General features: G+C 39.7%; 1 protein-coding gene across 1 annotated transcript in view; it reads left to right on the forward strand.

Moving 5' to 3' along the window:
- Positions 1-24,289, forward strand: part of LOC135710983 (hemicentin-1-like) — a 277,039-nt gene that overhangs the window by 207,154 nt on the left and 45,596 nt on the right. Inside the window, exon 11 of the mRNA XM_065233722.1 lies at positions 17,594-17,693. Coding sequence (XP_065089794.1) covers positions 17,594-17,693 — 100 coding nt within the window. The remainder of the gene's footprint in view (positions 1-17,593; positions 17,694-24,289) is intronic.

Genomic DNA, 24,289 nt, shown 5'->3' on the forward strand with positions numbered 1-24,289 from the left:
TAAGGACGTAACCGCGAGGATCGATTTTTTTTTCTTTTTTAATATCTCGCATGGATTAACATATCTCGGTGCGTTTGCTGTTGCTTTTGATAGCCAATACAACCTGTTACAGCACTACATTAAAAAAAAAATCAAATAATATTCAAGCTGAACATTTCATTAGGTCCTAAGTAACTTTGATCGATTCTCTTCGTCGACTTTCTCTTTCGTTAATAACTTGAGCATATAACCGTTTCTACGTGGGAATGTCTTTAAATGGGCAAGGGGATACAAGAAGAAAGTCAACGAAGAAAATCTTGTCAATGTTAATAAGGACCTGATGCAATGTTCGATGAAGAGAATCTATCATTGCAAATAGGCCCTTTTGAACGCTCACTGTCGAATTTCAGTACCTAGTACTGAAAAAAAAAAACTCGACGATACCTTTTTTAATGCAATAGAACAGTTTATAAAATCCTAGCTTTTTTGCTGATGGAGGCGAGGCATAGCAAGCCGTTCTATTTCGAAATTCTCCAAGTACGAGGGACTTACAATGACTTATAATTTTTTTTATTTTTTTTTTCAAGCTATCGTTTTCAAAGTTATTTACGATTTTGTTTTATTTAATATTAAAAGAATAATTAATGAGAATAATAATAATAATTATTATTATAATGCATTGCAATGCATTATTATTATTATCATTCATGAAAGCAGCATTAATTTAAATAAAATTGCAGGTTGTTTCATGGAGCTCCAAGGAATTTTGAGATAATCCGAGAATCTAGGAAACTTCATGGATGTCCATGAAAAAAATAAAATTTTTAGGTGGAGTTCCGCGAGATTTTAAGAAGTTTTCAAAACTTAAGGAAAATTACGGAATTTTCAAGAAATATCAAGGAACTGCAAGACAATTACATTAACTTCAGTGAAATTACGGGGACTTTTAAAATATATAATTAAATACAGGGAAGTGGAGAGGATTTTAGATGAAGTTCAGAAATCTTTCGGGTAGTTCAAATAATATAAAGAAAGCACATTTAACATCAGGAAAGTCACTATTTTAAAATACTTAAAGAAGTTGTAATTTTTTTCTGGAAATTCCTAATAGTTCAAGAAAAGCTTAGCAATTACAGGAAAATTGAGAACTTCATAAAATTCAAGAGAATATCAGGAAATATACGAAAAGTTCAAAGAAATTCTGAGAACATCGGGAAAATGCTAAAACATTTCAAACGATGCTCCGTAAGCTTCAGGGGTGTTTCGCGTACTGAGGGAACTTCACGGAAGATCATTGCAGATCTAGAGGGTGCCCACAGTTAAATTGCATCACTTAGAAGTACTCTCAAAACATAAGTCTGCCAACCGAATGACATAAAATGTTCAGGAAATGTAATACTATACATAACCTTAGTTTACATATCTTTTTTTCATTCTATTTTGTCACCAAATCGAAATGTCCGAACTTTCTTTTTAATTTATTAATTTCAACCATGATTTTAACATTTCCTGCTCCATAGTGACAAATTTAGGATGTTTATGGAGTTCGTGCATCATTATAGCCCAGTATCTTTCGATCGGTCGCAACTTCGGTGTATTTGGCGGAGGGAGATCCTTCGGCACGAAATTGACCCCATTCGTCTTGTACCACTCCAGAACGCCCTTAACTAGATCCGGGCAGAAAATTGAAGGAACGTTGTGTGATTTGAGAAACGGAAGTAGTCGTTTCTTCAGGCACTCATTCATATAAACTTGTTCATTTACGGTTGTAGTTCTTACCAACGGCTTGCTCCGTTTTCCTTACGAACAAATTGCACGAACAAATTAATTTCTTGTGAATCTTCTTCACTTGCTGTTTCCTGAGACACTGTGATACGTCAAACTTGTCTTTCGCAGTCACATACTGGTTTCCCGGAATTTGTTTGAAGTCCACGCTTACGTATGTTTCACTGGGGGGGGAGGATCAACCTGGTCTATACAAGGTGTGGAATTGTAGGCCTGAATGTATTGGTGCACTTCGTTTTTCACTCGGCTTTCATTGCGCTTCGCACGATTCGTTTCTTTCGTTCACTAAATCACCCTTGTAGTGACGTCATAGCGTTTGTTTCGATCGGTGCTTGCATAGGAAAATTAATATGGATTATAGAATGTATGTATGTTACCAAAATTTATTAATGGTCTGTCGTTAAATGTTGAGATAATTTATTGATTATTGAATTATCACACTGTGTCTGTTTGTGAGTTTTTACCTGTTTTCAAGTAAGGAGTTATCATAAAATAAAAATTACCAGCTAATATTTCGCGGCGAATTTACAAAAGAATACAATCAAGCTAAATCATCATGCAAAAATAGCTAGGATTTGTTTTACTTCTTATTTCGCAAATTTCCTTTCGAGTGTTATGACGTCGTCACCATCGTCTCCCGCAAAGTTTACATTTTTCCCTCTAGAAACACATACGTCAGGGCTAGATCTCCACACCTTGTATAGACCAGGTTGGGGGAGGATGACTGTCAAATACGAACAATCGTTGCCTACCTCGTATAACTGGTTCCAAACGACAACAAAGCCATAAACAACGATGGTTTGTTTATGTTTGAAACCAATATAGGGAAAATAAATGAGCGTAAACATGCGAGGCCCCGTAAATTTGTCGTTTCTTTCGTTCTCCGGCTGATAAAATGGATAACGAAGTTTGAAGTCACACTCCTTCAACCGTTTGAAGAGCGGTAGAACGAAAGTGATGAAAAACTCAATGAGCCTTACACATTTACATCTCATTCATGAATTTTCAGTAGAACGATTTGACTGCACATCCCGCCCCTGATGTTTCATCGTCCATGATACAGCAGTGTGGTTATGTCAACATTTGTGTGTACAACTTACGTGCCCGTGTTTTTGATGTCCTATTCTATCGTTATTGCGGTCTGGTGCTTTCTGAACCTTGAATGAACGTTGTCCTGTTCGTTTCTTCGCTTTCTGCACGAATCTTTTTGTCTGGTGCAGTTTTTTCGCGACATCCCGAACGGAATAGTTGGGTTTGCGTTTGAAGGCAGCAACCACTCGCTTGTGATCTTCAACGCAGAACGGAACACTTTTTCTTGCACTCACTTGCTTCCGATCGACAGTTAAACGTTCTCCAAAACGTTTGAAGACACATTATCTCACGCACGCGCTTTTCCTTCGATTCCATTTTCAAAACTACTAGAAATTTTGAATGTGATGCAATTTAACTGGGAACACCCTTTATTATTTGAGAAATATAGTCCAGCGAACTTCAGAGATGTTTAAAAAAACTTTTTTTTTTGTTAGGAACTTCATAGAAGTTCAGAGAACTGAGAAGAACGAGAATTTCAAGAACTTTGGAGATGTTCCGAGAACTTCAGGGAAGATCAGATAACCGTAGGACAGCTCCATTAATTTCAAAGAAATTACAAAAAGTTTAAGGAAGTTCCGATACCTTCATTGAAATTATTACGACTTCAGGACCTTGCTAGGGAAACTGAGACAACTCTAGGAAAGTCCAGAGGGGTTCAGAGAAATTTAGAGATTTCAAGGGAAAAATAATGAGCAACAGAGTTTTTTCTTCGAAAACTTCAGAAGATCTTCAAGACAATGCTATTAACTTCAGGGAAATGGTGTAAATTTTAAAGAGTTTTAAGGACTTCCAGTGAACTTGTAGGAAGTCCAGAGAATATAAAGGAATCATTAGCTCTTAGAGGAAATCTAGAGAATTTCACAAATGTTTACAGATTTTTAGGGCAATTACGTTAACAGTTCCGAGAAGTACGTCTTAGATAGTTTGATGGCGAGGTAAATTCAGACAAGTTTTACTCACATCAGTGTCAGTGTCAGTTTGAGGGAATTAAATTGTATGCTTATAAATTCCCATATTAGAATAAAGGGCGCTCCTTAATGGGGTGCATGGCTGTAAGGTGGGCAGAACACGTGCAGCTGAGAAATGAGTGAGTAACCAGCTCTTTACTATGACAGTACTGGTTTCGTCTAGACGAAAGCTAATGTTATGGTGACAGTTACGTCAGATAGTAGAACGAATATATTTTTAGAGCTGTTTCTTTTGATTTGTTAGTTTTTTGTTATGGGATACTTGATCCGCCAAGATTTACACATACTTAAACTGATACATGAATGTGGCAAATATAAAACTCTGTTTGTGGAGACCTGATTGCCCACAATTTTAACACATTCGACCTTAAGATGCGTGTAAAAATTAATCTTCAAATGCATATCATACCAGGGGGATCAAGTGACCCTTATTTCTTGAAATTGCATTTCTGGCAAATTTTAGAAAAAACATACATTTAGGAATATACAGCTCATGTCGGTGGCTCGAGAGAATTAAAAAAAATCCTATGGATAGTCCCTGAGTCTATTCACCTTTAAAATTAAGCATGCATAATTTTTGAGCCTTTTGAGTATGTATAAACTTACAAAAGATATTTCCATTTCAAAATTTTCATTTATTTAATTTCAAAATTTTTATTTTCTTTTTATTTCTAATTAAATTTTTTCCATGATCACATATTTAGGTTAGACCAACTTTTGTATAAATTATATGAAACGAAACAAAACGAAACTTTCAATTTCCGGCAACAACAACCAGGAACTGCAAATATTGTATACAACTTAGAGATCTGACCCGCAAAACCTTTTCCACAAGTTAAAGTTCCATAATCCTGTTTTCATAACCAAAACCCTAAAGTTTCGTGAAATTCTGTACAATCACGTCATATTCCACGTATCCTTACTCCCTTACTCACCATTCAACCGACGATCAATATCATTATTTACAAAGCGCATATCTCAAATCACTCCGGAAATATATGAAATTCATCCAAAAATGATTCCTACTTGCATATACCATTAAACAGAATTTTCATCTAATTCATGATAAGTTGCTTGGGCATAATCTCCTCAGCTTGACGTGCATGTTTGATTTAACGAAATCCCATTCTGCAACCTTGTTGCCGCCAATAATCAGATCAAATGGTGGAATTTTCAAACACAACCTAGCCGACAAACATTTTAACAAAATTCAAATCACATGCAAATAGCAATTATTGAAACTATTGCCCGCCCTACCCAGACCATCGTTACGGCTTCACCAAAATTTGCCCAAAGCCAAAGCTCCGCATGGGAAAAGGCTCAGAAGTACGCATCCCAGATTGGACATGTTTGATTAAAATGCTATTAAATTTAATTCTAGATTATACGCGCTGACCTCAAACTGCATAAATCAATATACAAATGTGCGTACCCCTACACCAATAATGCGGGGGCACGCGGTTTGCTGTACAGTCCGTGGTGGTCCGTGAGCCAATTTCCCATCCAAGCCGTACACGAACGGACGGGCTGGAAAAAGCTTGTTTCGTTTTGTTTTCATGCAATAGATACCTACACGGCAGATTAAATCAATGCAAATTAGAGTTTCGTTCACTCAAATTTGCAAAACCGTAGGTTACTCATAGACTGAGTAAAATTTTCATCGCTTTTCTTGGAAAACAAAACTTCACTCAGTTTCACTCAGTCTATTAGTATACTCCAAGACTGTCGAAAATTTTCGTCAATTTTCCTCATATTCGAGGAGATGTTTGAGGAAAAGCGAGGGAAATAGTTTACTCAGTCTATGAGTAAACTACGTTTTTGAGATTTTGTGTGAAAAGCCACACAATATTGAGTCGAAATCATCGGCCGTGTACCTATCCGTGTTGTATCACCATCGAAGGAAACGAGGACACAATGCCACAAATACCTTCGGCTCACTGTTCTTCGGTACATACCTTACCTATAAATACAAGAGAAAATGCGTATGACTTTGTGGAAAAGCATGTGTGTTGCATTTCCAGCTGACATGGGTGGTCCGTGTATCACAGCATCAGTACACAAAAGCGGAAACCGCTTCCACGCGCGGAGATCATGCTCTGGACAAATGCAACCGACTGACATGGGTAGAATGTGACTACCGAGAATAGGGTGGCACATACACGTCAAAGCAAATCGTATTTATAGATAGAATGTATCAAACCATTGTATTCCGATTTCCACCTTGAACAAGATCTAACCTTTGAGTCGATATTAACACCTGATCAATTCAAAATGGTAACCCCGTAATTACTCCCCAGAGAGGAAAGACCAAACTTACATGAGTGGTAGAAACATTCCACCGAGTAAATTCAAATATTTTCAAACGGAATTTCGTGCTAATCTCATTAATATATTCTGCGTCCAATATGTGTTTTTATTCGTCCACAATGGCAATTATTAGCAGTGAGCTTTGGCTCTCGAACAAGTTGAATTATTCTGGGGATGCACATACTCAATCTAGCTCGGTAAATATACTGATATATCTGCAGCATATAGGGTGTCCCAGAATGTTTAAGCACGATTAAAAAAAACGATAACGTAACTCTGTTTACAGCAAATTCGATTTTTATTTCGTATTCATGTTCTCTATAGTACTTTTTACAGTTACGTAGAAAATCCGAGATCTTGCTCGTCATAAGGCAAGGAGCGTATTTTTGATCTCACGCTACTCATTAGCTTCAGCACAGATGCCTGTTCAACAATTTTGAATACTTTTTCCGAGGGGGGCAACACATCCAGATTATCTCATTTTCAGCGTGAATCTGTCCTATTTTATAAATATTTTTTTACCGTACATCTGTTTGCATCTGTGGCATGTACTACCATCTATACTTGCGCATGCTCGAATCTTCTCGTGATCGAGCTATCACCGAACAACAGGGCTGTCATCTGATCACTCAATGCGCGCAATGTACTGATTTTCTGAAATATAAAAAGTGAGAATCAATCAAACACAAATTTGGCATGTTTTTCACCCTGTGCAAGTGTAAAGCAGCGGAGAAGAGAAGACAGACACACACCCAGTTATAACGAAAGCTCAATGTGTAGCCATTGCTCCCACGGTTCCGACGCAAAGAGCGCCACTCAGTGGGAAACATAGCAAAAAGACAAAATTCATCTTTGCTATGCCCTTCTTCATCTCCTATGCATGCAGTCGTGGTAAGCAAAGAATTTAAAGAAGACATTAACGCTAGTTGTATTATATTCGCTCCCTGCACCGCACGGAGTGTACCGCACATTGTGTGGATCGTTTTCTCACAGATTAGTTGGAAAAGAGTGTGCAAAGTAAATGGGAGAACCACACACTCTTTGTCGAGTCTTGTGAGATGTATGCACAAAGGTGCTTTTCTAACGCTCTGAGTTGCTTTCCCGCCCTGCCGAATAAACAACCGTAGCAGACGAAGCAGAAAGCCGGAGGTATTTATTTACATTTCGGTGAGACTGTGGTCAAGTGATAATTGTTCAACGTCGTAACACCAGAATTATAGATTTGTGAGTTTTAAGCGGTTCGTTTGTTGATGTTTTGACATGTTGTATGATGCCACATCACCGCCACACCACTGGGGCCCAGCCATATGTGGTGGTGATCATGGAAATCGATCAAAGTAGATAAGATGTTTTGAAGTGTTCATCTAGATTTAAGAAAGGCTGTTGAAACTTACCAGATATCAAGCACTTTCTGCAATTTTGGTATTTGTGTTGAGTCCATGTACGATGACATGCCTTTTTGTATTGCCTGTAAGAATACCGTATGCGTGATAATGTCAAAGCAAGCAATGTCAAAATTAAAAAAATTTCAAAAATTTCCTTTTCGAGTTTTTTTTTTTTTAATTATTCAAAGGGGGGATGTTTCTCAGCGTCTTGAACTATGTTAATCATCGATCGAGTTTCCACTTGCTGCAAATACGGCCTCCACATGCTTCCGAGATGCACGGCAGGTTCTAATAATGTAGTCTGGATCCATTTCTCTCCAGGTACGGGTCAATGTTTGTCTGAGGCTTGCTGTACTCGGGTGGCGTTTAGAACAAGCCTTGGCCTTCATGACGCGCCATATTGAGTAATCCAGCGGATTAAGATCGGGGCTGGATGGCGGCCACATATCCTTCGCCCAGAACGGAAGATGTTCCTGCAACCACTTCTGCGTGCGGTTCGAGGTGTGCCACGGAGCCCCATTTTGTTGAAATACAACATTTGGCTTCGGACCTCCGTGTTGACCTTGTCGCCTTCTGGAATGAACACCGGGTCCATTTTTTTGCCATCGGAAGCCACCAATCCAAACACTATAACACTAGCAGGATGCTTGGTCAGATACACGTTCGTTGGCCACGTCTTTTATCGGAAGAGAACTAATATTCCAGTCGTTTCTGAAATTTGATACTGGATCGACGGTAAACATGCATCTCGCAAGATTTTCTTGCATCGTTCGACTCGTAACTCCTGGATGCGGTTGGTAATAATGTGAGTTTTGTTCTGTACCCTCGACTTCGCCCCGCAATCTTCCTTTACGATCTTCCGTGCCGTAAAGTCACTGATCCAGGGTTCCTTTGCCATTTTCCTTATTGAACGCACTGGATTCACCCGAATCTTCCTTTTGATAGCAGCGATAACCCTCGGACGACCTGTGGCCATCTTCGCGGATAGTTGTCCTTTCTTTTCTCAGTCTAAAACCCTTTTCACGGTCCGCCGGGACACTCCAACGGCGATTGAAATGTCTTTTTGCGACATTTGCGTGTGGGACAAATCACGAATACGCTGCCACTTCGTCATGGTGTAACTGTCAAAGTAAGTAAATCATTTTCTTTTATACACAGCCTACTACGCTATGAGCTATAGGTTACGTGCATGCAAAGAAAACCAAGGCATTGTATGCACAGGTGAAACGGGAACCTTATTTGTACGATGGTGCAAACATTATCACGCATACGGTATTGCCGTTAATTCACTGCCTGAAACTTGTTGGATACACGAGATTACTCGGTCTTCCGTCATCTTCTCTACAGGCCAAATTTTCATTTTATCGGTATCGTTAATGTCACTTGAAGACAAACCATGCTGATCCTTAGAGACAGTAGACACTAACTCCATCAAATGAATGCAAAATACATTAAAATTCCCTACAAAATTTCACAGTTCGTTTATTCCCAATAGTGTATAATAAGTAATGTTTATAAAACTAATAATTAAACTGAATTACAAACCTAATATGAGTGGTTGTTGATTTTGGTTGGGTCTTGGACATAGACTATGCTTTCTAGCGATATGAACCAGTTGCCAAATTCGTTTGGTTGGTTGGTGCCTGGATTATCTAAACCCATTTCCTTTACCATAACCCCAATGAATCGGCTGTCCCCATCAGTAGCCTTGCATGCGATCGAAATTCCGACCTTTTTGAATTCCTCTGTTACATGATACCATTTTTCTGCATCGATGTATTTTCAAACTTATTATCAGTGCAGTAATAGAGTACACAGAATGGTGCTGTGTTCATTGCACCATGGCAAGTTGAACGTTTCTACCCACTGGATATTTTTTTATGTTTTCAATTACCCGTTGAGGCGATTCACAATCGAAGATTCCTGTGATTGGTAGGCCACTGGTTTCGTTTAGTGGAGCAACAAGGCCACTGAGCTGGTCTGTAGTAAACCTATATTCAACCCCACTAGTAATTCTAGTCGCGTCCTCACTTCTGTTGCTTCACCATGAGCTCTCTTTCTACAAGTTGAGCTGCATGTGTTTGTAGATGGCGCTGAATCGTTCTAATGTGTGGAGAAGGTGTGTTAGCTCTATCGAATTGATATAATTCCTTTCCTCCCTGGATGAAACTGAAAAGTATAAAACAAATTAATCAAAAAGACTATTTTAAGCGAGCAGTAGTCCCTTCACCGGTATGTAAAAAAGTCTTTCTCTAAGGTGGAGTATCGAATTCCATTCGACTCTGTTTCTAAAGGTCTGTTGTAAACGTCTGTTTTAATCCGTAGGCTGGTATCGAGGGAAGATGTAGTCTTGGCCATTGAACTTGTGCTACTACCAGCCATGTCGTAGCTCGTTACAAATTAAAAGCTTCGCCTTCATCGCAGTCCAAATCCTCGTTGCCCTCGTCACAACCAACAATATTTTCGCCTTCAACCTCCGATATTTTTCTTGCTCAATCGTCAGCATTTCCTCAAATTCAGAAATTTTGATATAATCAGAAATATTTTCAAGGATTTCGATCAATGGATCTTCAATTGCCTCCCATCCTAGGCATGTGTTTTAAAATTTCGCCTACTTTGTGAATTTTCGAATTGCAACTTTGATCGTGTGCCTCTACACCCTCTGCAGGATGTTCTTCTGTATTAGTATCGAGGATGGCCCGTTTGTGATTATTGCTGGACTTTTTTCCTTGAAATTCACATTTGTGGACGGTTTTGATATGCGCCACAAAGTTTGACACTTTCCACAAATCGGATTTTTCAGGACGGCTCGCTATGCAGTTTTTTATGAGCATAAAGGACATACGATTTTCGCAACTCTTTCACAACCTTCCTGAGGGGGTATGACTTCCAACATATTTAAAGACAGCAAAAAATCATGTTGTCCTGTATTCCCATCCTCGGTCCCATCGAACCTGCGAAATGCATTTGTTTTTAATTTTTGACAAATTAATATTGAATAGCTTTTGAGTGTGTTGATTATTTTCATTTAATTTCGTTATAATTGCTAATCTTTTGACAGATACGCGTGTTTTGTCTACTACTTGCAGACTTCATCAGTGCCTAGTACTCAATACCACTACTTGGCACTGATGCAGTCTATAAGTAGTAGACGAAATACTCGTATCTGCTAAAAGATAAGCAATTGTAACGGAATTAAAAGGAAATAATCAACACACTCAAAAGCTATTCAATATTAATTTGTTAATAATTGACAACATTAAAAGATTAAATTAAGATTACTATTACCGTAAAACGGGGTAACATTGATAGTTTTTCAAAATATATTCTAAATATTTTTTACAGCAATGCATGTTTTTCAAATTTTATTTTTTGTTTTTTAAACACGGATCCTAGAGTTAATTTGTTAGTAATTAAACGGATCCTAGAGTTCATTAGTTAGTATTATGTTTAACGGAAATTAACGCATTTGCACTTTTGTGACCGAATATCAGTTTTTTTATTCGGGGTTACTTTGATAATGCTCGATTAGTGTAGAATGAAAAGAAGGGAAACTCAAGCAATTTAGTTCTAGAAATATGAAACTTTTCATGAGTAAATAGTCTATAGACTATATAAAAACTACATACGATATCAACGAACATGCCCTACGCTACAATTTGGAACCAAAGATTCCAATTCGGAAAAGCACAGATAGTAAATTTAATCATTATATTTTACTATCAAAGTTACCCACTTTATCAACGGTACCCCGTTTTACGGTACCTTTTTTGGTAGAACTCCAACACCCTTTGTTGAATTGTGGTTGCGCGGTTTCAATTCGGTGCTAAGTTGAGCCTCTTGGAAAGTTTTCTGCCGTCTCATATAGTGGTTAAAGCCGCGTTTTTTTTTACTGTGGCAGCTAACATCCTTATTATAGCAAGAAAGCCGAAGTCCTCTGGTTTATCATCAAATTTTTCGAAGCAATCCTTAAGCTTTGCGTTCGAAGTAGATTGGGTTTTGAGACTCTTTTCATATTTTCTTCAATTGCTTTGATTTCCAAATCATTAACTTCGCCTAGTGCAGCGTTCACGTATCCTGTGTACTCTACTGAATTTCGTACAACAGGTGGAATCTGCCCCACGTCCTTGGCAACAGCATTGAAGAACTCCTCCTTTTGTATATCATTTGCCGATGATAATTGTGATTTAAAATTGATAGTTGAGTAGGTAATTGATACTAAAATACTCATCACTTGCATAGCAGTGAAACTTTAGTTCTCACTTATCACTATAAATAAACACACTCCAACATTCGATTCACTTTTAAATATAGCTGATTCACAACTTCATTCACATTTTTTAGGCTCGCCTGATGTGCGTGCGATATACCTAGCTCCGGTCCTCACAAGTTCCTACCTCACGCCTCCACGAGTCATATGATCACAAAAGACTGCCAGCTGAAACATGGACACTAGACTGATGCAAAATTTGACTTTTTCGCTCCACAGTGCTTAAATGTTTTCAAATCGGGTCCTGATTAGCCTCCCAAAGTTACAACTCATTTGGTTAGAAACAGACTTCGCACAAGCCATTTGAAGTTTACTTGTAAATTACTATAGGAAATCTCAACTTTTTGTTCATTGCCTTCTAGTCTTTTTCCATATTAAGCTGCGAAACAGTTCGATAGCCATTCTTATAGAAAATTTTCTCAGCTATAACTTTGCTGAAGATCGTTTCTATGTAAAACGAGACAGGAAAAAGTTATTAATTATTTAAGAGATTTGTAAACTTATGACATGGTCAAGCAGCTGCTCTATAGGCAACACTGTATTTTGCAGTGTGACATAGTAGCCATGATTTTTGTGTCCAATTCAACGCCCCAGAAACACCAATGTTGCCTGCTGAGCAGTTGATTGAGCATGATCATAAGACATCAGCGCATTGAACCATTGCTAACTTTCGATCCTTGCATTTAATCAAAATGTGGTCTTGAGCAAAGTTGTAGCTGGGAAAATTTCCTACAAGTAAAGTTAAAAGCTTTTGAAGCAGACCGATATGTTGAATTATTAGATAGCCATGAACAAAAATCTTGGTTTTACCATAGTAATTCCCATACAAACTTCAAATGGTTTGTGCCATCTCAGTTTCTCACCAAATGGGTTCAAATTTTGAGAGATTAGTCAGGATCTGATTTGGAATCGTTTAAGTATTGTGGAGCGAAAATTTCAAAATTTGCATCACTCTAATGGACACAGCTGGTTGGCGAAGCCTGGACAATGTTGTCAATCCGACAATAGCAGAGTGAGGAGGTGCGACGCGAACACTGGCGCGGTAACCATAGCACGGTGATAGAGGAAATGCTTCGCCAACCCGAGCGTCTGTTCACCATGGAGGTGCGGCTCAAACAGCGTCTGACTGGCATCCAGCGGCTGAATAAGAAATGCTCTTCCCCGGAAGCTACACCTAAGATGGCAGCCTCATCACGGCGGATAGGAGACCTTAGGCCAACCACCTACTGTCTCTGAAACCTTTACAATTGTTACAGAAACCAACAGAGAAAGACATCGAACTGATTTAACGGCAATGACTTTTAGCGCAAAACAACGGACACGAATTGGATCATGGAATGTATTGACGTTAGCCCAGCAGGGTAAACTGGCACAACTCGCCAACGAGGCGCGACGCATGAAGCTAGAAATCCTGGGACTGAGTGAAGTTCGTTGGCCAAACTTTGGAGAACACAAACTGCCGTCGGGACAGGTGCTACTATACTCTGGTATTCGAGGTGAAAACGCTCCCCGCCATCGTGGAGTTGGTCTCCTACTTAGCGTCCAGGCAAGTGCTGCGCTCATCAAGTGGGAGCCTGTTAATGAGAGGATAATCATTGCCAGATTTAGAACACGGGTTCGTAACCTTACAATAATCCAATGTTATGCGCCAACCGATGCTGCCGAGCTACAGGACAAGGAGAATTTTTACAGTCAACTGAATGCCGTCATGGATAAAGTTCCAAAGGGTGACATCAAGATCTACACTGGCGACTTCAATGCGAAGATCGGCTCCGACAACACGGACTAACGGTACTCGGCTCTAGAGAAGGAAGTCAAGCGCTCTTGCAGACGGGACAAGCGAGCGTGGGTGAACTTCCTGGCCGACGAAGGGGAGAAAGTCGCAAACACTGGCGATATACGCCTCCTCTACGATATCTCACGAAGCCTGAGTGGAGCAAGGATGAACCCGAGGATGCCAGTTAAGGACACGACTGGACAATTGCTTACCGACCCCACTGACCAGCTGAAACGCTGGTTTGAGCACTTCGAACAACTTCTTCAAGTTTTGACGGCCAACCAGCCATCAACATCTCGGCATGATCCGCCTAGGGTGCGGCGCATCACTCGCGTGAATTCCGAGGCCCCATCACTGCAGGAGATTGAAGCAGCTATCCGAAGCATGAAATCCAACAAGGCTCCAGGGGTCGATCGCATATCAGCAGAGATGCTCAAAGCTGACCCCATGCTATCCGCACAAATGTTGCATCAACTATTCTGTAATATCTGGGACACCACGACTTTTCCGGCCGACTGGATGCACGACATCTTAGTGAAGGTCCCAAAGAAGGGGAATCTGACTGTGTGCGACAATTGGCGAGGCATCATGTTACTGTGTATTGTTCTCAAAGTTCTGTGCATTATCCTGAATCGGATACGGCAGCAGGCAGGATTCCGTGCCGGAAGATCTTGTGTGGACCATATTGTCACGCTCCGGATCATCCTGGAGCAGGTCAATGAATTCCAAGAGTATAAAGGGACTCTTGGTATTCATTGACTACGAAAAAGCTTTTGACCGTCTCAATCACGAGAATCTGTGGGGCACCCTGAGACGCAAGGGAGTCCCGGATAAAATCGTCAACCTCATCGAAGCGCAGTATAAGGCTTTCACGTGCAGAGTTCTGCATAACGGAGCCTTGTTTGACCCTATCCGGGTAGTCGCTGGTGTGAGACAAGGATGTATACTATCACCGCTACTGTTTCTCATCGTAATCGACCGAGATCATGGTAGGTGCAATTGACCGTGTACCGAACAGTGGGCTGCTTTGGCAGCCTATCACCATGGAGCCACTCAACGACTTCGATTTGGCTGATGATGTTGCTCTACTAGCACAACGGTGCTCTGATATGCAGAGTAAGCTCAATGCGGCGGGTCTCACCATCAACGTCAACAAGACCAAATCGTTGGATATCAACACGGACAACCCTTCCAACTTTACGGTAGCGGGGCAAGCAGTGGAGAAGGTCGAAAGTTTCCAATATCTTGGCAGCCAAATAGCGTCGGACGGCGGGACCAAAAGCGACATAGGTGCACGAATCAAGAAGGCTAGGGCTGCCTTTGCGAGTTTACGAAACGTATGGAGATCCAACCAGATAAGTCAACGCACCAACATCCGAATTTTCAACTCGAACGTGAAATCTGTGTTGTTATACGCCAGCGAGACGTGGTTTGTATCAGCGTAGAACACTCAAAAGCTGCAGGTCTTCATCAACCGATGCCTGCGGTATATAATTCGTGCCTGGTGGCCTCACAACTGGATCTCGAATGCCGAGCTCCATCGTCGATTTCATCAGAAGCCGATAGCAACAGAAATTCGAGAGCGAAAGTGGAGGTGGGTTGGCCACACACTTCGACGGGGCGAAAACGAAATCTGCAAGCAAGCGCTGGATTGGAATCCAGCAGGACATCGCAGTAGAGGCAGAACCAGGGGCTCATGGCGGCGGAGCCTCAATAAGGAAATTAAGCAAGTCGATAGAAATCTGACCTGGGCCCAGGTCAAGGCAAAAGCGAGCAGCCGCCCAGGATGGAAGTCTTTCACGTTGGCCCTTTGCACCGCTGGTGGTGCACAGGACCCTTAAGTAAGTAAGTAAGTGATGTGCGTGTAGGCTCGTGTCTACTTAGCAGCAAACGGAATCCACTGTTTTTACATGTTTCCGCAAATTTGCTTTGGTCAGGGCCCAAAAAGTTTCGATTGGCCTGACCTGGGAACAGTTTGGCTGATTCATCTCCTTGGATACGAATTGGATCTTGTTGTCTTTTTACCAGGCTACCGTGTCCTTGGAGTAATGAACCGACACCAAATCCGGCCAGAATAGTACGTAGGCGTCGTGTTTGCGGATCATGGGTAACAGACACTTGTTTAAACACTCAAGCATGTTAGCATCGGTTGTCATTGTCTCCGTTGTCACAAATGGTTTGGAAAGCATATCACATGCACAAATGGCCAAACCATAGCCTTTTTATCAAATTTTTCTGTAAAAATCGACTTATCCGCGTCGTCAACACTTCAGCCATCATAAACGTAGTAACATAGAGGTAACTCTAAGACCGAAAGGTCCCGAAGAAACGTGCTCACCTTTTTGGCTCAGCTCTGGTACTCTCTTCGGTCCCAAGCTAATCGATGCACCCCTCGAAACATAGGAAAATTCACGAACCCCTTATTTTCAATAGGCCAAACAGAATCCAAATGGCATTTCACTGGCAAATAGGCCCATGAAAACTCGTAGGCCAAGTTGAGCAGCTAGAAGCAATTTTACATTTTCAACGATAAACGAATATTTCGCGACCCCTTATCAGAACCAACGGTAAATTTGGAAACCATCTAATAATAACATTCTTTTTGGTGCTAAACTATGCAAGAAAGACTAAGTGCGGGTAAATGGGCTAAATGGGGTAGTGAACCCTTGTAAAACCTTTTCACCACTGACGCGTATTAATCTCGAATGCTAAGCCACTCATCGATGTCGCCATTGAAGGGCTGCAGTTGTTTTGCTGGCTGGATCTATAGAGGATCGTGCCCCGAGCTCGACTTCCTCTCATCCCAATTAAAGTTGAACATTGCATTAGGTCTCAAGTAACATTGACAGATTATCTTCGTGGACTTTTTCTTTGCATCCTCACGGCCATGTTAAGACGTTCCCAGCTATTTTCAGTGCACAGATCGATGAAAGAAGCTTTTATCTATCTACTAATACGACAAACCCGACAAGAGACGGTTCTATACCAAAGTTATTAACGAAAGAGAAAGTCGATGAAGAGAATCGATCAATGTTACTTAGGACCTAATGCAGTGTTCAGCTTGAATTGGTTTGCATCCAACCCCAGCCGAGATTATTGGAACATTCAGAGGTAAACAATCTCAAGCACGTATACCTTTTGCAAACACAAATTAGTCTTAAATGTGTTGAACAAGCATTCTTTAAATTTTAATTGCAAACCTCCTATCGAACCACTCAAGCCTAGCCACCTTTTAAACAATCTAAAATCCAACGGGACGAACGGGCGATGCAGCTTCGCAAATCCTACTGTAATCTATTTAATAAAAACACGACATTTTTATCATCCCTGCAGTGACGGGGTGTGTGTGTGGCATCAGTGGAAAATCCCGTATCGCCTGTATTTAGTAGGAATTCATGCGAACTAAATCTGTGTAGGCTCGCCAGTGAAACGGTCGGGTGGGTGTGCAAAAGAGCGAAGTTTGCCATTCATGTTGTTGTATCTGGTCTCTTAGTTCGGTGTGCGGTTTGAGGACAGGACAAACAGTATCAAAACCAGATCGTCCCCAAATCTCGTACATGTTGCGATAGATTCCGAGTATTGTTTTCGTTTTCCCACTTTACCGCAACTCATTTCCACCAAATAGCAGACAAATTCCATATAGTATACCATCTGGCTGCCAAGTATGCAGGCAGCCGGGCACAGAATAATTCGACCGAGCTCGCCCGGTGGTAGTTGGGTAATAGCATAACAGCATTTCAGCGGTCGATTGGGGATTTCAGCGTGGCACCGAAAGAGCGAAATAGAAGCACTGCGTACCAGCAAATGGTGCACTCGATCCAGTGATTATTTTGATGAAATGCATTCCCTCGAAATTGTCCGTGGTCGTGAATTTGCAGCAAGAATTGAATGCACCGAAAAATGTGTAAAACAACTTCCATTCACCATGAAATACCTCTCGATTATCCGTAGTACTTCGAAATGTTTTATTACCATTCAAGCAAGTTTTAAAAAACAAACATAACTGAATAATTCATTCCACCCATTACAGATGCTCCGGTGTGTGACCACGAAAAAATCGTCCTAATTGGTGCATCGAAAAACGAAAATATGGAAATTTTATGCGAGATTTATGCAGATCCTCCAGCCAGGTAAGAGTCATGATTCTACTCACCACAAAAAAAAAACATTGTTCATAGCCATTGACACTTAAAACTAATAATCAATGGATTTTCAACTTTTTGGTTCGCGCTGGTAGCGCACCTGTAAACTTGTTTGGTATTTGTATGTATTTCCATGGCACAGAGGGTAGCAGGTTTATAAAGTCAATGCATGGTGCATAGCTGTTGGTCGAGTGTTCATCTGTGATGCCTTTCACCATCAGCTCAACGGACATGTAAATTGAAGAATGCTGGTAGGATATTTGCACTCAATTTTACTTAGCATTTCCACCAGTCAGTGTGTTGAATCAACGCCAAACGAAGAATCTATCTCTATTGAACTCGCTCCAGAGCCAATCTAATCAAATTATTTGTTTTCAGTTTTTGGATTCTTAATAGTGATGCACGTCTACACACAAAAAACATGGCATACACATCGAATATAACGATCCATTTCATACATCCTCTGCATGTTTTCTTAAAACAACTGTAATTTCAGTTCTTACAATAGACTGCAGCGTATAATCAAGTTTTTGCTAGAATGAATAATTTCGTATAAAATCTTCAAATTTCCACACCGTTCAGCCATACTCTTTGTTTTTACTGAAGGTACACTCAAGAGCGCTCTCAAGTGTAAAAACACAGAGAGTGGCTCTGCGGAGCGAGAATTTTGAGTGTTGATAGGAGATCAATAACTCTAAACTTTCTATTCTAAGATTAGATAACTGAAAATTCAATTAATTATATCGTCCGACCATTTCCCACAGAGATGGCGCTGTTACGTTGGTAGGAACAAGGGTAAGAAGTGATAAAAATTCCCATATAAAAATTGAGAGAAGTGGGAATAATTCGCTTTCGGTGCATATTCAGGTCAAAAAAAGTTAACGGCAACCTAAAGAAATTAGTTAGGGACTTAACCGTTAAGTTTTTGCCCGGGTATTATTGTTAAACAAGCTACAATTAAATAAAAATTATTTTTCCCCATACACGGAAAACAAATTCGTTAACTTAAGATAACAATTCTAATAGTTACTTTCACATGGATAATATTGTTGTTTGAAAGAAACCCATAGTTACTCCAACATTAATTTGACCGTCAACTCAATCATATCTACCTTATAGATTCAAATACCCAACAAACAATTGCCTATTGAAGAAACGACTTCTTGACGATTTTATTCCACTTCATGCTTAATAATACTTGTACTATTTTTAATAATAACTTCTGTTCAGGCTTTGTTTACACAAATCTGGAGAATTTATTCAACCACAACATCGAAATATTTGGTGTTGAATAAAGTATGTCTAGAAGCTTTAAATCGACTTACAAGAGTTGTAACAGAGTTTATTCGATCAAATTTTTGATTATTCAGGGTTTATTAGACATCATTACTTCCTTAAACAGCGATGGTATAAAGGTGTATATAGACGCTTGATTCTCATGTGAAATAATGTTTAATAAGACACTATTATACATTTATATTAAACGATTATTCAACTACGGGATAATTAATCCGAAAATAAGAACGGTACAGAAGAGCAGGGTTGTGTTCTCGTTAATGATTGTTATGTCATTTATTTCTGTCGAAGCATGCACCCAACACAAGATCTAGAAAATCGATTACATACATACATACTCACACATGTCGTTATATGGGATTCGAACCATGACCTTCCGATCACCAGCCGCTTGCCTTGCTATCAATATCCTAGATTACATCACATGGGCAGCTAAATAAACAATAAAAGCTTGCATCTGAAAACCTATCAGCACTTCCAGCCGTAACTCTAGCTAATTCAAGGAGATGTGAAAATGATTAATTCATTCATAGTTGTTTAACATTAGACCAACGTTACCTCTCCATCTCTCTCATTTCGATGGAAAGGATGCTACACGCAAACCAAAAATCTATTACAATGAATGTTAGTTCCAGTTCCTATCATCCTCTGTTCATGAACATCGCAACGAATGTTAGGAATTGACCATGCAGGCAATGTAATGGTTTTTTGTCTTTTTTATTTCGTGTTCCATCTACGCTTTCGACTATACCAGTAAGCTTGTAGAACGACGCACATTGTAGAACATTGTAGAACGACGCACACACTTGTCTCGAATCTCTCCAGCAGAAAAAGCATACGAAGTCGAGCATGCGAGAAAATGAGCGCTTCATGTTTGCTTTTAGGCTTACCACATTCAGAAGCATGGAGAGAGCAGTGGAGGAAGCACAGGTCTTATAGATGCAATGTCCGTGGTTCGAGTCCAGTCGGCAACCTTTTTTCTATTTTTTTCGACATAATTAATCTCACTCACTAATACACTCCACATTTTTCGGTCTCCAATTTTCTTACATCGGACCGCAGCTAGGTATATCGCATCCTCGGTTCATGCGGTCTCCACTTACATCCTCTGATGATGAATCCCACATAATTGTAAGCGAATCTTACATCCACCGGTTGGGTGTATTCTTTTCGATAGATCTATGAATTGGTTGTCCTGAGTAATACGATTTATGATTACGATTTAAATTAATAAGGCGTAGAAAATAAATAAAAAAAAGGTTGAGGCTGGGATTGAACTCTCGAGCTTCTACTTGGAAAGCGGAAATGGTAACCACTATGCTACCAATTTTGTTTTGTTGTTAGCCTGAAGCAGTGTTGTGGAATAATGAATGAATACGCCGTTTGTAAAGCATTTACAAAGCATGCAATTAAAACATGGACGCATAGTGGTATAAGAGCTATTATGCTGACTGTATTCACCTTGTTTCAGCAATATTGTTAAGCAATGCAATGGAATATAGTAATGGAGCTAGAAAACCATTATTTGACGTATAGTAAAGCATGTTATTAAATCCATTGAAACAGTCGGATTAAAGCGTCAATTTATGTGAAAATTACACTTATTCAGTATGTTATTAGATCAAACTTCTGGTGTTCAATCAGGAAGACAGTCATCGCTTGTAAATATTTTAATAAGTGTATTATTCAAATCAGAGTAATGAGCGGAATCAAGGCGCATCTATCGATCTCAATGAGGTTTTCTGAGCACATAATTTGACAACCTGTTTTATGCAGCATTGTACACTGTTATAAAGCATTTATTCAATCTATATGCTTATTTGTGACTCTGAATTGTTTTTTGGGCAGTGTTGTGGAATAATGAATCTAATACGTAGTTTATAAAGCATTTACAAAGCATTCAACTAAAACATGGACGCATAGTGGTATAAGAGCTATTTTGCTGACTGTATTCACAATATTGTAAAGCAATGCAATGAAATCTAATAATGGAGCTACAAAACAATTATTTGACGTCTAATAAAGCATTTTATTAAAGCAATTGAAAACAGTCAAATTAAAGCGACAATGTATGTGCAAATTACACTTATACAATGTGTTATTAGATCAAACTTCTGGTTCTGAATCAGGAAGACGGTTAACGTTTATAAAGTTTTTAACAAGTAAATTAATCATATCTGAGCAAACGGCGGAATAAAGGCGCATCTATCGATCTCAATGAGCTTTTTTCAGCACATAATTCGACATCCTGTTTTATTCAGCATTGTACACTGTTATACAGCATTTAACATAAATAATTGAACAATATAGTTATTTTGACCGGAAAAATAATTGCGTCTGCTATAATTTGTTCTCCGTGTACAGTTTTACCTGATTTACTACCAGTCCCCGAGAGCCAAAAAATTCAAATTTGAGAGAGAAAATTTGCTCTCACTAGTTCAATTTCTCAACATGCCATGTATTTTGATGACACTCTATTTGGGATTTCCCTCTCACCGAGTACAACATAAAGTACATGACACTACAAAACGTGTCTGGTACCTCTATTTATGCATTTTGATTGATATCCTATTTTGCAAAAAGGTACTTTCTGTCCCGCCCCATTCATAAAATTCGGCAGGAAATCCTGTGAAGGGTGAACTATTTTGAGTGCAGAATGTGTTAAAAATGAGGGACTACGGATGTTAATCTAGATGCATATATAGAGCTACCAGACATGTTTTGCACTGCACTGTCCTCTGTGAACAATTAACGGAAAGCAGTTTATGTGTAGTTTCCGATATATGTCACCGCCAACAACAGTAGTGACGTCTGATGGAAAAAAAAAATGCAGAAGCTTGCACTAAATATGAATTTAGATTAACATCCGAAGTTCCTCCTTCTTGCATTTTCTGCACAACAAATAAATTTCGAAGCCACGCCCTCTAAAAAAATTTCCCGTCGTTTTGATGAAAAAAATTTATGGATGTAAATCTTAATGCATATACAGAGGTGCCTGACATATTTTGCAGTACATGTACTGTATTTTGTAGTCCATGAGAGGGAAATCACAAATCGACTGTCATAAAGATACATGGCATGTACAGAGATTGAGCTCGTAAGAGAGAGAACTTTACTACATTGATATGAGTCAAGGGGGGGAAAGTGTTTAATAAGGTCCTCTCCTACTCCAACTACGCATATGAGACAGAGCAATTGTTTTTTGAATAATTCGTGTCAACATTATCAAATTTATATGATAAGAAACTCCGAAATTATTTCAGTTTGGAACGTCCATTGGTACACCGGCAGTGTTGGCAGAAAAATGTGTTTTTGCAATTTAATTCAAACCATAAATATTTTAACACCAATAACTTTATTAGAAATATTCTAGCATCGAATTTCATAAGACAAAATTGTTAGGCACTTCCTGGACTACATTTTAAATAAATTATGGTCTCTAGGGATGAAAATGCAAAAAATATGGTTTCCCCATACAAACTTCAAACGCAATGCGGAAAACCGGGTTACAACCAATCGTCCCCAATTTTTTTACAGTTGTTTATGACCCCAAAATGGAAACAAAAAAGGTTGTTCTTGCTTGATGGGGTCAAAAATGCGTTTTTCCATATAACGGTTACCCACCCTAATACATAAATAACTCGAATCCAGGAGTTCTCTAAAATTTCAACAAAATGCTGGTCTGGGAGAATGTTAGGTACAAAACACCATAATTAGCCATCTTCACATCACGTACAACGGGTAATGCCCAAAACCCAGCTGCCATCAAAAACTTCAGCGAGTCTATAGTACTAGACTGCCAAGTAACGCCTGATAGATTACCTTTTCGTGGTACGTTACTGGCATTAAGATCTACCCCCGAAGGCTAGTCCGAACTACTTCAAACAAGGGGATCAGAATTGTTTTGTAATCAAAGGAACACATCTTAGTCCTTTTTACTTTGAATGCCTTGTTGATAGTGAAAAGACTCGGCTTTGTCCACCGAGGATGATCTTAAAACAAGGAAAAAATGAGTTAGGTAGTTATTTTTCATCTGCGTGATTCCTAATCTTTTATTCACTGTTCTCTAGTTTGAAGTGGTTAAGACTAGGATTCTTATGCACGATAACAACGTTTTTATTGCTGAATTTTGTTGCTAAGGAATCCGTTTTTGACTGACAAAGGGACACGCCTTTGGAGGGTATTCCAACACATCCAAGGGTATAAAGAGCGGGACCTTACAATTATAGTCGGATCCTTGCGATAAAGGCAAGAATGACAGCTGTATCAAAACCGATTTCTTCTTCATTTCTCAATAGTGACGGAGTAATACGACATACACTAAACTAAGGACACAAGGAATTCCACAATAGATCGAATAACTGGTCTCAGTAGATTTCTGTTGTAACCGTGCGGGAAATTTCCTGAGATAATTGTAAACACGGTGGCTTAAGCGCCACTCTCACGAAGAGAGACCACCGGTCGTGTTAAACTTTCCCGACACTTTGAGACTAAATCTCAGAGGATTCCCGTACGGTGCGATTCTCGAAGTACCTCAACGAATCAACCCCGAATTTTCGCTAACGCCTGAGATCAAATGAACACTTTTATCCGCACTTCCTTTTATCACGAAAAACCTGCAACCCCGAAAGGATCCAAAATGCTAAGCTCTATCAGCATAAACACAACGAATCGGGTTAAAAACAAATATGTATGAATAGAGAGAGATCTTACGAATGGAATACACAGTGACGTATGAAACCAGCTAAGAGACGCAACGGTATGAAGGAAAACTATATATGTACTTTACAACAAAAAAAACAACCAATTCAAACTATATTCACGTAGGGGAAAAGTTGGCTTCGGCAATACCTTAACCTATTATCGTCAGGGGGGTAAACAAAGTCCTAGAGCACTCAAATTTGGCCAATAGTTGCTCTGAAATACAATGTATCCACATGCCAAAATTGAGCTCTCAAGGACGTTGTTTACCCCCCTGACGATAATAGGTTAAGGTATTGCCGAAGAGAACTTTTCCCCTATTTGATAATTACATTCGTGTTGTGTTGGGCAAACCCGATAACAACGGAAAAACTAAATTCATGGCCATGAAAACAAGAATACGGACATACCTGCGCAGGATTTAGGTTCCGTGGCATGCGATGCGATGCGATGCAACGGTGACGGATGGATCGGTGATGGCGACGGATGGAGCGATAATGGCGGCCGGAGACCTTACCAAGGTCCTAGCGATGGCGACTGTCCACCTTCCGATGACCTGTGATGATGGCGGCGGTCTCAGAATGGCG

This window comes from Ochlerotatus camptorhynchus, unplaced genomic scaffold, assembly GCF_037179485.1.
Source record: "Ochlerotatus camptorhynchus isolate MF236.1 unplaced genomic scaffold, CSIRO-AGI_Acam_v1.1 ptg000412l, whole genome shotgun sequence".
NCBI lineage: Eukaryota > Metazoa > Arthropoda > Insecta > Diptera > Culicidae > Ochlerotatus > Ochlerotatus camptorhynchus.